The sequence below is a fragment of the Vulpes vulpes genome, chromosome 2, assembly GCF_048418805.1.
Source record: "Vulpes vulpes isolate BD-2025 chromosome 2, VulVul3, whole genome shotgun sequence".
Lineage (NCBI taxonomy): Eukaryota > Metazoa > Chordata > Mammalia > Carnivora > Canidae > Vulpes > Vulpes vulpes.
The window spans coordinates 126,871,458-126,886,219 of record NC_132781.1 but is presented as its reverse complement, the minus strand read 5'-3'; the positions used below and the strand labels follow the sequence as shown (position 1 = coordinate 126,886,219).

General features: G+C 36.4%; 2 protein-coding genes across 7 annotated transcripts in view; one reads left to right on the top strand and one right to left on the bottom strand.

The window, feature by feature from the left end:
- Nucleotides 1-1,835, top strand: part of PLPP1 (phospholipid phosphatase 1) — a 94,115-nt gene extending 92,280 nt beyond the window's left edge. For all 6 annotated transcript variants that reach the window (XM_072749937.1, XM_072749936.1, XM_026018760.2 and 3 more), the window contains one exon: nt 32-1,835. In XM_072749937.1, coding sequence (XP_072606038.1) covers nt 32-163 — 132 coding nt within the window. In that variant the 3' untranslated portion in view covers nt 164-1,835. The remainder of the gene's footprint in view (nt 1-31) is intronic.
- The window catches only part of MTREX (Mtr4 exosome RNA helicase), a 107,172-nt gene continuing 92,801 nt past the window's right edge, over nt 392-14,762 (bottom strand). The window contains exons 23-27 of the mRNA XM_026018748.2: nt 13,719-13,824; nt 10,937-10,993; nt 9,570-9,732; nt 2,014-2,118; nt 392-675 (exon numbers count right to left, since the gene is read on the bottom strand). Of these exons, the coding sequence (XP_025874533.1) occupies nt 623-675; nt 2,014-2,118; nt 9,570-9,732; nt 10,937-10,993; nt 13,719-13,824 (484 nt within the window). The 3' untranslated portion in view covers nt 392-622. The remainder of the gene's footprint in view (nt 676-2,013; nt 2,119-9,569; nt 9,733-10,936; nt 10,994-13,718; nt 13,825-14,762) is intronic.

Here is a 14,762-nt window from a genome sequence, read left to right as displayed (position 1 = left end):
TCCCGTTCTAAGTATAACTTGTTCTCTATAGGTGGTGTATGTATCTGATTTCTTCAAGGAGAGAAATTCTCCTTTTAAAGAAAGGAAAGAGGAGGACTCTCATACAACTCTGCATGAAACACCAACGACGGGGAATCACTTTAGGAACAATCACCAACCCTGAAGGTAGCAGAGTGCCCAGATAAAGCTGGCCCGCTTTCTAAAGGAAAATGATTGCAACCAGAAGGCCAAGAGGATGAGTTTTCTTCTTGGTGTACAAGCCTTTAAGGGACCGCTGCTGCTATACCTCTTGGATGCCCACTTTACCTGTGTGTATATAGTCACATTTAACAATGGTTATCTAATAGCTCAAAGTTCATTAAAAAAAATTTCAAGCCTTTCACTAAAACAATGCCCACCTGTACGTTTTTTATTAAAAAAATGTAATGCTTATGTACAAATGTGTATGTAATAATGCGCTTTCTTAGTATGATGCCTGATTTAAATATAATACATACTGAAATGGTTGAGTACAACTGCCTTGAGATGGGAGAACCAAATCAACACTTCTGTAAAAGCATTTCTAGTCAACTGTGATCAGGTGGTATAAAATTTAAAATCCCACATTCGTTTATCTGACTTTTTATAAGTAGAGGCTGGCAGCAAACACAATATCTCTCTTGATTTTGGTGATTCCTAAGAGAAAAGAAAATATGGTTTAAACTTCCAAGACCACAAAGACCGCAATTACCCTCCGGTCAGGTTTTAATACAACAATCCTGATGATACCAAACACTACTGGTCTAAAACACAGGACGTCACAGCCACCTCTGAGAGCAGGGAAACTTAGAAACCAGACTCCTGCTCTTGTGACTCTAGACCCTGAAGTAGCCTGTGTCTGTGTGTGTGTGTGTGTGTGCAGGGGGCGTGCCGGTGTCTAAGGCTATGCACACACTCCTGAGGAAAGGACTAAACCGTCAAAAGTAGTCATTCAGTTGACCCAAAAGTATGAATTTTCAGCGTACATAGGAGACCCTGTATTTTCATTTACTATGTAAAACTCTTTCTGAACTGAGGCAGGACAAACCTAAACTTTTTTGCACACCTCTTCTTAGGACACTTAACCAGCAGAAACCATTAGGTAGGGGTTGTGACTATAAGAGCAACTCACTCAGAGCCAAAAGGTGGCTGCTGTTCTTTGACAAGAAAAAGGGCTGTGAGTTACAACAGCAGATATTGAGACAGAACAAACTGTAAGCATGTTTGTTATATACTCCCTCCTGCCTCCTGCCCACTTCCATTGCTACCACCTTGGACTGGCTATCCTGTTTTTTTTTTTTTTTTTTTTCCTGGTCTTCCCACTTCTACCTTGCTATCTACAGGCTTCTCTACAATGCAACAGCAAGAATTGCCTTATGACACCCAAACCAGAGCACATCACTCCTGTGGTCAAAACCTCCAATCACTTCAGGAAGAAGCCGGGGCTGCGGGCTAACAGGATCATCTCTTTTTTCCTTCCTACTACTCTACTCACTGTTCACTCGGCTCTAGCCACACTGGCCTCTTGCTGTTGCTTATGCTTCTCAGGCATATATGAGGGGCCTTAATACCATCTTCTGAGTGGAGGCCCTAGGTCTATCCCTCAATTCCTATTGTCTTGTTCTTTCTTTTCTTGTAGACTTATTACCACCTGAAGTATTTTAATTGTTGACTTGTTTATTGTATGTCTCCCCACGCTAAGCTCCACAAAGGCAGGGATTTGTGGGTTTTTTTGTTCACTGCTGTTATCTGCTGGTGCTTAAAACCATGCCTGCAAATAGTGCACAATAAATGTTTACAAATGCTTATGTATAAAATCTCAAAACTTTTTCCCAGAGACACTCAGAAATTCTGTTTAAATACTACTAGGTGGCCCTCCATGGCATTCTAAGGAAGAGGATCTGAAAAATCTCTTCCTACATAATGGCCAAGAACTCAAGGCTCAAAAGATCTGCCTTAATTAACAGGAACAGAGCTTACATACAGGATACTGACCTTCTGCAAATTTGTTTTCCAGCTCAGTGTTTCCAATGGCTTTTGCTGCTTGACACATCTGTCGAAGCAGTTCTTCTAGGCGCCTCATACAACGAATTATGCTGCCTATAAAGAAAAGGAAACAAATCATTTATAAAATGGAGATAACCAGGACAGTAGAACTTTTGTTAAGAGGCAAACCTAGGAGAACATGGGATGATTAGCTAGTAGTACTCTGAGGGACTTCCCATGCAGTAAATGAGGCAGCTGACTTGACTGGCTGCCTGAAAGGCACTATGAAGAATACAAAGGCAAGAAGTTGAATTTTCCATGCCTAATGGTAGAGAGTCCTGGATTTATTATAATGTGTGCCCCTCAAGTTATCTTTTACTAACAGTGGGGAGAGTTAACTCAGGAGAATGTAACTTGAGCTTTGATAAAGGAAAAAATAAAAGCCATTTGCCCAACAGAATCAGCATAATCCAGCAGCAAGTGCTCACGCAGAGCACCTTCTCTCCTGGTGCGACTATTCAAAAGCCAAAGATAATACCGCACAAGGGCCCACACCCCAAAAGACAACATTCCTGGCTGCAGAACCCACCTATGGGCCAGAGCAATGAGAACACGACGGTGCTATTTCATGTTAGGGGAGGTTTGTGAGAGGACACTGGTACTGAAGATCACCAACACACAGGTTACCTTAAAAGACAAACAAGGACAATACCCTTCCATCTCCTACAGATAGAATGTTCACCTACTTTCGATTGGGTTCACAAGAGTAGGCTGGGGGCACCAGGAATTAGAGGAAAAAAAGACTAGAGGGGAGACCCAGGTTCTAGCCCACATTCTGCCACTGAGGTATTAGCTTTGGGATCTAGGCCCTTACTCCATCCATTCTCATTTCTAAGAAACACAATAATAATAAATACTATTTAAACAGTCTGCCTGCCCTCATTTCATGTCACTTGAGATAAATGTACAAATTTTGTTCCCAAGCAAAACTGAAGGACTACAAAGTCATGATATAGCCCTTTAGCCAAAATATTCAAAGTCCATAGGTTTTTTTTTTTCTTTTTTTTTTGGTTGTCCTCTCATTAAAAGGTTCATAGAGTTCTGGGAGAAAACTCCAGCCCTCAAGTACAGCCTATTTCCACAACACAACTCTGTCAAAATTATTTAGGACCTTAGCAAGGGTCTTTACTAGATAGAGTAATAGTGAAATGGCAACCAGAACAGGGACATAAATTCTGTAAAATCCGAACAATCACATACATACACATCTTATAATAACCCTGAGGACTTTATTGTATTACAGGAGAGTAAAGTTACTGATGTTCATAATGACACTTAGGCATCAAGGAAAGCAATGAGGCTGCATGTGTTTTAGGAAAGAAGGATGATGTTCAACATTTTCTGAGTGCTTGTTTTGTGGTAGGTCTGTAATATATATTTCATGTAAAACTTCTCATTTGACATCTACAATTTGACATGTACTGTCATTATCCTCATTTTACAAAGAGGGAAAAGAAGAAAAGGAAGTTGCATACATAACTTGACCATGGTCAGAGTGAGGAGTAAAGGATGGAAATCAGGATTTGAATCCAGACCAAAGATTCTAGAGCCCAAGCATAAAAACTGTATTATAGTACCTTGCAGAAATAAATATAATTTCTAGGAAATTTTCTTTAATAAATGTGTATTCCTTTATATATTTTAACATTTTATTTATTCGTGAAAGACACAAAGAGAGAGAGGCAGAGACATGGGCAGAGGAGGAAGCAGGCTCCGTGCAGGGAGTTCAATGTAGGACTCTATCTCAGGACCCCCAGATCACGACCTGAGCCAAAGGCAGACACAACCACTGAGCCACCCAGGTGCCCCTATATAGTTCAACTTATAATTAGATTTAGTTTATACATTAAAAATCAGAAAATTCTAAATCTTTTGTTTTTAAAAAAGATTATTTGAGAGAGCGAGAATGCATGTATGTGCAAGTGGAGGGAAGGGCAAAGGAGAAGAAAAGGGAGAGAATCCTCAAGCAGACTTCCCGAGGAGCACAGAACCCGACACAGGGCTTGATGCCAGGCCCCCAAAATCATTACCTGAGCCAAAACCATGAGTCAGCTGCTTAACTGACGGAGGTACCCAGGTCCTCTAATATACTTTTTTTTTTTTTGGTCTTCCAATATTTTATAAGATTTTTAGGCCTTACTCTAAAGCTCTTCATTTCTGTAAAAATCTTCATTGCCAGGCAGTGCCAAAGAATTTACATTAATGAGTTTCTAGAGGTAATAGGCAGTAAAAATTGGCAAGTAGGATGCAGTCAAATAAAGGAGTCTGTTTTGTGAATTTGGCAATCAGAAAGTCACTGGTGTCTTTATAGTAATTTCAGCAAACTACTGTGAATCAAGATGGAAATGGGGGGTAAGAACTAAAGAGGGTCTATTCTCAATTACTCTTTCTGAGCCTTACTCTAAAGCTCTTCATTTTTGTAAAAATCTTCATTGCCAGGCAGTGCCAAAGAATTTACATTAATGAGTTTCTAGAGGTAATAGGCAGTAAAAATTGGCAAGTAGGATGCAATCAAATAAAGGAGTCTGTTTTGTGAATTTGGCAATCAGAAAGTCACTGGTGTCTTATAGTAATTTCAGCAAACTACTGTGAATCAAGATGGAAATGGGGGGTAAGAACTAAAGAGGGTCTATTCTCAATTACTCTTTCTGAGCCTGGCTATAAAAGGAATTCTTATTCCTTAGGATGAGGACAACAAAATACCTATTGCTCTTAACCACTACATTACGTTGGTAGCTGAAAAAGGTGTGTATGAAAACTATAAGCATATTTATATCCTAATATGGCAATACTGAAGAGGGTGCAGAAAAGAGTGGAGCAAGGCTCTGAGATTCAGAGCAATGGGGGAAGGGGCCATCCTCTGGAATGGAAAGCATAAGGTACATGAGTTTCTAGATAAAGAAGACAGGCCTAATGGTTTCTCCCCTTTCCAATGATGCACAAGTGATCACCTACAAAGCAGGGGGCAGAGCTACAGTAGACGCCTGACATGCCATGTCCACTGTCTCTTAAAGTAGAAAGACCAGGGATTACAGTTCAGCTGTGCCATTTACTAAATGAGGGACTGTATTAGCAGTTAGGAGTGACTTCTTTGTGGGTGATAAGAATATTATAAAATTAAATAGTGATTATTGTTGTACAACTCTGAATACACTAAAAACCACTGAATAGTACACCTAATTAAAAAGGGTGGATTTTATGGTCTGTGAATTATATCTCAATGTGAATTTTTCCAGAATGGTGATGTAAATCTGAGGTTAAAAAAGATCAATGACACTGAATTGCACATTTAAAATGGTGAATTAGGGCAGCCTGGGTGGCAGGTTTAGCGCCACCTTCAGCCCAGGGCCTGATCCTGGAGACCCGGGATCGAGTCCCGCATCGGGCTCCCTGTATGGAGTCTGCTTCTCCCTCTGCCTGTGTCTCTGCCTCTCTCTCTCTCTGTGTCTCTCATGAATAAATGAATAAAATCTTTAAAAAATAAAAATAAAATGGTGAATTATATAATTATGTGTATTTTGTCACACACACACACACACACAAAAGGTAGTGATTAGTCAGAATTCAATTTTGCTTCCTACACTAGCCCCTGGCCCATGACAACTACTTAATTTACTTCGTCTTTATGGGTTTGTCTATCCCAGACATTTCCTGTAAGTGGAATCCTACAATAAGGTTGCCTCTGGGTCTGCCTTTATTTTAACTCAGAACCTGTGTGTCCAAAGTTCATCTACATTTTAGCATTAATCAGTATTTCATTCCTCCTATAGCTAAATACTACATTACACTGACACACCACAATTTATTCACCCACAGATGGACATTTGGGCACACATGCAATCATCAGATTCATCTGGTGCTTGAACGGGACAGTATAATTTTCATTGAGGATGGAAAGCAACACCTTTCTCTGAACAGTGTTTCTACCTCCAGCTTTCTGGCATTCTACAAAGTGGTCCTCCATAGTTCATGTCTCAAATCTCACTTAATAAAGTTAAACTTTAACATCTAGGTGTTTTTAATGAGTCTGACCTGAGGTCAGGATCACAAATGTATTTTCCTGCAACTATTTACCACTTGATTCCAGCTCAGGCTAAACCCTTTCTGGAGGGCAGAGACTGCTGTTCATGATGCACCTAGTCCCTGATCCCCACTAGGGTCTCAGTATTATTCATCAAATGCGTAAGTATCAAGTACTAATTTCTACATAATTTAGTACTAAAATGTTGCCAAAAGTGAAAGAGAAATGATACATGTTAATAAATGGTTACTCTATTATTATTAGCAAAAGTATTTCTAAGAACAAATCCACTGGAAAATCCCTTACGAGGCTAAGGGAAGGGTAAAACTATGCCAGCTGAAAGGTGTTTGAGAAGACCATTTACTCGAAGCACCATATGGGAATGCACTACATGGTAAAGTTTCAAGTGATAGCACATGTCATTAGGAGAGCTCCTGTGACAAAGTAAGTGAAAAGCAAGTCCTTCATGTGTAGTCAAGAGTACAATATTGTTTCTATAGAGATAGAAATAAAATTTAATGGCCCCTGAAAGCTTACAGTGGCTCTACTCTATGATTTAGACTGAAACCATAGGTTTGAACCTCTACAAGTACTGTTTTAAATTGTTCTTCCAACTTAGTTTGACAGAAATAAGCAGCAGCCACATTTTTATCATTTTTTCCAGGGTGATAACAGAGGAGATAATTACTTGTATGAAGTCTTCAAAATTCTTCAACTGAATCACAATATTAGCTCCTCTCTTGCAGTAGGCATCCCCTCAAACATACTGTGCCAGTTAATGTTTGAACAATACTTAAAACTACTTCTGGAGCTCATGACATGAAATGATCACTTATTTTCACAAAAAGAAAATTTATAATCTAACTGGAAACAAATATGGTTTGAGTGAAGGGCATTTTAAAGTTCCAATGCAATCATTTTCTGCCCATAAAAGTAAAGACACAATGTACTATGGGCTAGACCTTTGATTACAGTATTTTTCCAATTATATAAAGCATGTACAGCAACAAGATGAGGAGAGAATGGCTATTCTGAAATAGAAGAACTCAATAATAGCATGGTAAAAAAAGGGAAAGGCACATAGTATGATGGAAAAAGGAAACACTCTCTCCTATATAAATCAAGGTTCTTAGTTATTTTTTTGCTGTTTATGTTTTTAAGAGTTAATATATAGTCCATCTCAATTTTAGAAAAAGTGTAGCTAATATAATGGCACCCAGACCAGAAAACCATGGAAGATTACACTGATGGTATCCTCAACTTCAAATTATAGTTACAAACTGAATTCCTCAGATTTTCCAACTTTGACTCCTCACGCAAAATGTGATATAGAAATAGCCCCAAGGAACTGAAAGGGGGGAAATCGATTTCAGGAATGCCAGTATGTTCTGGATAACTACAAACTCTCTTCAATATTAGCAGTTTCAGATCTCTTTCTCCATACTGTGAAAACTCTTCCATTTAAGTACAAAGAACAGAATAAACAGTCCACAAAGATAATTTTGTAGGCCTCCCTAAATATGCAGGTCTGTTGCGTCTTGATTTTTCTTCAAACTATTCTCCACTATGAACCATTATTATGTCATTGTGTCTGACTTCTCAAAGAAGCAGATATTCTATAAATATGAGCTATTGACAAGTCTTAGAATTATTTAGGCAAGAACAGTCATTAGTTTCATCCTTATGTTCCAAAAAGATCCCAGACTGAAGACTAGGGGTGCTGTATGTATGACTGCCTTTGCACCTTCACAACACACAAGCTGTTATAATGTACCTAAGTTCCTACAGGCAAAGACAGTGAATACAAGTGAGCCAAATGTCGTGCTTCCCTCTTCTCATATCCTCAGCTATTGCTCTTCACCATGAACTATTACAGACCATCTTGCCACTCCTACCAGCATGAACTGTCAGTGGATGGAGATGGTACAATATAGGTTAGCATTTGAGAAGTCTCTAAGTGATCCAAAATTAAAGGATAAAGCATTATATGGTGCTTAAAGTTATCAACTATTATGTGACTTGTAATCACAGAGGCCGGGGCTCAAATCATAGTGCCATCATATTCCACACCTCCATCACCTTGGGAAAATTATTTACTTTTTAAAAACTCAGCTTCCTTGTGCAAAGTAGAAATAGTATCTATGGGCAGCCCAGGTGGCTCAGCGGTTTAGCGCTGCCTTCGGCCCAGGTCATGATCCTGGAGATCCGGGATCGAGTCCCACGTCGGGCTCCCTGCCCGGGGCCTGCTTCTCCCTCTGCCTGTGTCTCTGCCTCTCTCTGTGTGTCTCTCATGAATAAATAAATAAAATCTTAAAAAAAAAGAAAAAAAGAAAAAAAAGAAATAGTATCTACCCTAAGCTGCCATTTTGGTGATTACATCTAAATTATATAAAGTGCTTATTGCACAGTGCCTGGCACACAGTAGTCACTTAATAAACCTTAAATCCCATGAAGTTCAATGTCATAGTTGAAAATTTTAATATTCTATTGCAGATATGTTTGACCTATGCATCATAAAAACCCATGATTCATAAATTCAGTAATCTCTTAGTCTTTAATACTATCAGTTGAAAAGCATATAATATTGATGTGTCAAAAATAGAATTTTTCTTAAAATACAGCTACAAATAATAGCATTTTAAATATTCTTAAAATAATCTCTATGAAATCCAAACTCATTTAATTTTTAAAGAGTTCAGGGATCCCCGGGTGGCGCAGTGGTTTGGCGCCTGCCTTTGGCCCAGGGCGCGATCCTGGAGACCCGGGATCGAATCCCACGTCGGGCTCCCGGTGCATGGAGCCTGCTTCTACCTCTGCCTGTGTCTCTGCCTCTCTCTCTCTCTCTCTCTCTCTCTCTGTGACTATCATAAATAAATAATAAAAAAAAAAAAAATTAAAAAAAAAATTTTAAAGAGTTCAATGTAAATATCCAATTTGGTAAATATCATTCACCATTATAAATTTCTATATAAGCCAATCATTTTGAAATAAATAAAACATTTTTAAAATGGTCTTCTTTAGATATTGTGGGTTTTTTTTATTTTTATAATGATTATTTCTTTTATATTCCCTCTGCCTTTTTTCATTTAAAATTTCTCTTCAGTTGAGTAACAATTATTCTTCAGTCTTTTAAAATTCTGCTCATTAATTGATTCATGCTTAAGTAATCTCACTGAAGCCAAGTCTGTTATTAGAAATGCAGTGATGGACAGCATTTTCAGCTCTGCTGTCTTTTAGTGGAATTAATATAGTAAGCCTTTAGAGAACTGCCAAGAGATTAAAAAAACTGACACAAACTTAACTTACTAGGATCATCTGTGATGACATTACCATTCCAATTTATTACCAAAAACTACAAATAATGTATTATTCTTGTTTAGTTAAAACAATGCCATCCTAACTAAGTATATTTTTGTATCAAAAAGGAACGTATATATATATATATATAGAGAGAGAGAGAGAGAGAGAGAAAATTTAAACATACCTTCGAAGACATCTGTCATTTTGCAGATATGGGCAAATGTAGCGCCTGTTGCCCAGGTATATACTACATCCATTAAGTGAGGTTTGAATGAGTTTAGGTAAGTTTCCTCATCAATTTCCAGTTTGGCTTCTGCTGAAACTTTTGCAATTCTTTTAGCACATTCCTTTGAAAACAGAAGATTACTTTACATTTCTTACTTCTTATTTATAATCTCCCATGTACTTGTTTTCTTTAGGTTCCCAGAGCCAAAATTCCACAAGGTCCCTTTTTCTTCCTAAATGTCCACAGCTTGGATATCCTGTGCTTCTAAGTCGTGACAGTGGCCCTTCCACTGTAGTTGTTTCCCCAACTGTAATGTTTCCCCAATTACAATGAAGTAATTAAGAAAAATTTATCAAAAGCATGATTTTCATCCAGTTAAACGTTTTCTACATAAAAAAATAGAAACTCTTCATTAAAATCAGTCAAGAGTAGCATTTAACTAATCTCTAAGTATTTCATTAACAACAACCAAAAAACCCCAAAGATGTCAGTAACAAAACAGATTTAGAAAACCACAAATCCTATGGCAAAATAATATTTTTCCCCAATAATGCTTTAAGAAATAGAAATCTTATTTTTTCCCTCACAATGATATATTCAGATTCACTCTTTTCTCCTTGGTAATATAAAAGGTCAAAACCACCTAGTCCTTTGTAAAGTCCCCCGGTTCTGAAAGTTTAAATTTCTTAGTAATAAGGAATATTAAATGTTCCACTGAAAAGGCTCTTTTTATGATTCACTTTTCTTCTCTTGCAGTGTCATATAGTTCATCTTTTCCTGTCGTTCTGTCTAATGTTGAAAACAGATAAAATCAGTTCGTCTTAAGAAAATCATAAAACACAAATTCATTATTATAAACTACTGGGGCTTTGAGGACCCAGGAATAATTAATTTCTTAGAATAAAACATTTTAAAACCTTATTGTAAACAAGAATGGAAAAAACATACAAAGAATTAAGCTAACTAATCCTAGTTCATCAACACGCCATTCTTAATACCAAAGAAAACAATGCAGGCACTGAGTTGTTGATATTGCCTATTGACATTATGTAGGTGTTAACTCTGTACTCAATAACTCAATACAATTTATCACACTGGTGGGGGAGAATGTTTAATTATTAAAGTAAAAAAAGCACAAATGATGTTACCAACATAGAATAAATGACAAGACTAAAAAAAATTAATAAATGACAAGACTAACATCAAGTAACATTTAATCTTGAAGGAAGTGGTCTCTGTGGAATAATAAACACTAGGATAAGACTGTTAAAAATGTTCATTTTACATACACTATTCATAAAATATGCATTTCAAAATATTCCTACCTGCATTTGACGAAGTGGTCCTGCTAACTGCTCTGTTAATTTGGGCATCTCACTAGACTATGAAAGAAAAGGATATAAAAACCTAAGTTTTAAATGCAGTATATACTTTCTGCTGCAACAAAGAAAACAAAGCTTTCATGATATCCATCACTGTCAAATTATAAGACCTTAGTTATTAGCATTTACAGTTTTTAATGACCTTAATTGATATAAATGAAATTACCACTCCTTTTATCCTAAATTATATTATTACATTTCAGGGGAAAATATTACATAGCTAAATTTACAATTTACCAGTTATTTTCTGTGGCCACATATGGACTGTAGGGAGAACAAATATTATAAACATCCATAGTAGTTTAGTTACATCAAAATTATTATAAACTATTTTATTACAGTTTGACTTTGAAATGATTTTGGCTCCTAGGCAACTCTCTCACTCTGTGGAAACTAAAAATTTGGCATAAGAACATTAAAAGTAGTACCATCAATTTTTATTTTACCCAGATATTTCTACGTCTTAAAAGTTTAACCTGAGTTAGTGTTCTTAATATCACCTTCCCACTAGTAAAAGATTTGTCAGTTCTCAGAATAATAGGAGTTTCAGGTACTACTATACTAACTGGGCAAATAAACTTAGATAAGTGGCTTGAATTTTATGTGTTGGTCTCTTACTCTGTCAAAAAGAAATAAAAGGTCAGATCCTCAAAACCCATTCTATTGTGACTAAAGACAGTATTTGTGAACAAAGTCTGACAAAAGTAGCCTTACACAAAAATAAAATTATTACAAGAATGTATGCATGTGTGAGACAGGATTTAAATTATAGGTGAAACTTCTAAAAAAGATATTATAGGTTAGTTGCAACTGTTATGTCTTTATTTTAAGCATCAGTATTTAGACAGGACTGGTTTTGTTTTACCTATTATATGTATATTATGTAATAAAATAATGACTTAGGTTCTGTATTATTCCTGTCCCCCAAAAACAAAACAAAAAACCATGATGCATGATGAAAAAAAACAAAACAAAATGGACACAATGAACTCAATTTCTCAGTTTGTGAACTCAAGACTATTTAACATCTTAGATTTTGTGTCCATTCACAGTTAACGGTTACTGACCACTTCCCTAGGCTCGTCAATGTAAACAGAAGCCACTGGTCCTGACATAAGCAAGCTAAGTGTGATTTCACCAATCCTTTGCCACCAGGAGTGTTTACAGTTTGTTCCTCATCTCTCTGTTAAGTCTCAATTCAAATTTCACTCTCTTGATGAGGCCTTTACTAATCACTTTATTTAAAATAGTAACCCTATCCCAATGATTTCAATCTGTCTCCTTCTGATTCACTTTCCTCCAAAACCTTCTTCGCCATTTGACAAAAATCTGTGTGTACTTTATTTCTTTATTGTTTACCTTCATTTACTAGCATATAAATATCAGGAAGGCAAAAAATTTCTGCTGTATCTCTGGTACCCAGATCTGGGCATTGCACACATGGATTTTAAATAAATATTTGTAGTTAGTTGACATTTATACTCTAAAGATCATCATCTTTAAATTACTTTTAATGATATAAAAAATGCAAGGACACAGTTTTAGGAAGAACACATTTCTAAAAAGAAGTTAATATATTAAGCAGACTTTTTCATATTTATAACAAGTACCTTACTATGTTTAACCTTTCCATCTGGCTAGAAAACATTCTTTAAAAAGTATCAACAAAATTCCATGTCACTTTTAGTATAATTTTCCATCTTGATGTTGAAAGGCACCACCATAAGAATTGATGATACATATAACACAGTGTGGTTTCACTGAACAAATCTTAATTAACCACATATAGTGACATCTTGCCCACAAATTTCAGAATTATGGTTTGGTTAAGCACACTCCTTTGAAGAAGTAACATACTTGGGCTCTCAGAAATTTTATAGTGCCACATAAAAAAAAAAAAAAAGAAATTAGCTATAAGACACAGGCAGAAGAGCACCAATCCCCAAATCATCTTCAAATCTTAGGGCTTTTCAAAGAGAATTTGACAAATATTTTTAAAAGATTTTTATTTATTCATTTGAGATAGAGCAGAAGAAGGGGGAGTGGGAGAAGTAGACTCCCTGCTGAGCTGGGAGCCTGATATGGGGCTCAATCTCAGGACTTGGAGATCATGACCTGAGCCAAAGGCAGACAGATGCTCAACCGCTGAGCCACCCAGGCGTCCCTTCATGTTTTGAAGAGCTGCTGATAGTGAATTGACTACTTTAATGAAAAAAATTACTGCAAAACCAGCAGTGAGAATCCGACAGCCTCTACCTCAAACCTCACCTATGACCAAGTAAGACTTCAGCTGCTTGGAGAATCAGTTGCTTCATGGTTGTTCTCCATTACTGGGAGGAGTGATACTAATTTAACCTCACTATCCCCTTTTATTTTCAGTCTTTTGCCTAATTTTATTTTCATTCATTCATCCTTTTCTTTCTAGGACTATCTGATCAGACCAGGTCTTCAAACAATGCATTGAGTAACAGAACAAATTTAAAGCTTGGAATATGGTTAATGATGACTATCCACCAAAAAAATCTTATTTCATTCTCCTTTCTGATAATATGTATTTAATTATTTAATACATTCTTACTATATTTGTATTAAGGATAGTGATTTCTAATTAACATTATCCATAATATGTAAATATGAAATATTTTTGTTAAAAATATCCATATTATTAAAATTAAATTACAGGATATGTGAATTAATAAGGTACATTAGAAATCTATTAACTCACATTCTCTTGAAACACAAAGCAGCTCAGGAGTGCCGTTGCCTGTTCTGCAGACAGGTCATTGAAAAGGCCATTAAACATCATCTCAGTTAGAAGGAGTTCATCAGCACTAGACCACCACAAAAAAAAGAGAGAGCAATTTTCAAATGTCATAATATACAAATACAAAAGGTATACACACATGCTTAAAATGTACAAAGTTTTTAAAAAGGATTTTATTTATTTGAGAGAGAGAATGGATAAGAGGAGGGAGGGTTAGAGGAGAAGTAGACTCCTGCCGAGCAGGGAAGCCCAATGAGGGACTCAATCCTAGGACTCTAGGATCATGACCTGAGCAGAAGGCAGATACTTAATGGACTGAGACACCTAGGTACCTTGAAATGTATAGTTTTTAAATAAAATCTATTATTTGACTATGAGAAGTTATCAATGAGGAATAACAAAGATTAAGAAAATGGCAAGCCTTATACTTTCCAATGTATCAATAATAAATGTAAAATGGTTATTTCATGTAAAAATCCCATTCTACCAAACACCAAAATGCAAATGTTTACTGAAATAAAGAGCTACTATTTCTTAACTATCAGTTTACTGGGAAAGACAGTCATCACTACTTTTTCTCTGGGTTCAAGGATCAATTTAATTGTTTTTAAGCTGTATAAAAAATAATTTATAAAACAAAGGGATAATGAAAAGCAATTTCATTAGAAATCTTAATAAAGACACACACTGCATTCCCAGTGCTGAGAACATATATACCAAATGGCCAATGGCTTTAAATGCAACTAATTGCTGGTAATCAACTGTCATCCATGAATCTGGATTATACCCATATAAGTAAATTCAATTCCAAATTTCAAATACATCTCCAATAGGTACTAGCTTATCATTTTTAAAAAAGTTTTTATTTATTTATTCATGAGAGACACACAGAGAGGCAGAGACATAGGCAGAGAGAGAAGCAGGCTCCCTATGGGGAACCTGATGTGGGACTTGATCTCAGAACACTGGGATCATGACCTGAGCCAAAGCCAGATGCTCCACCAC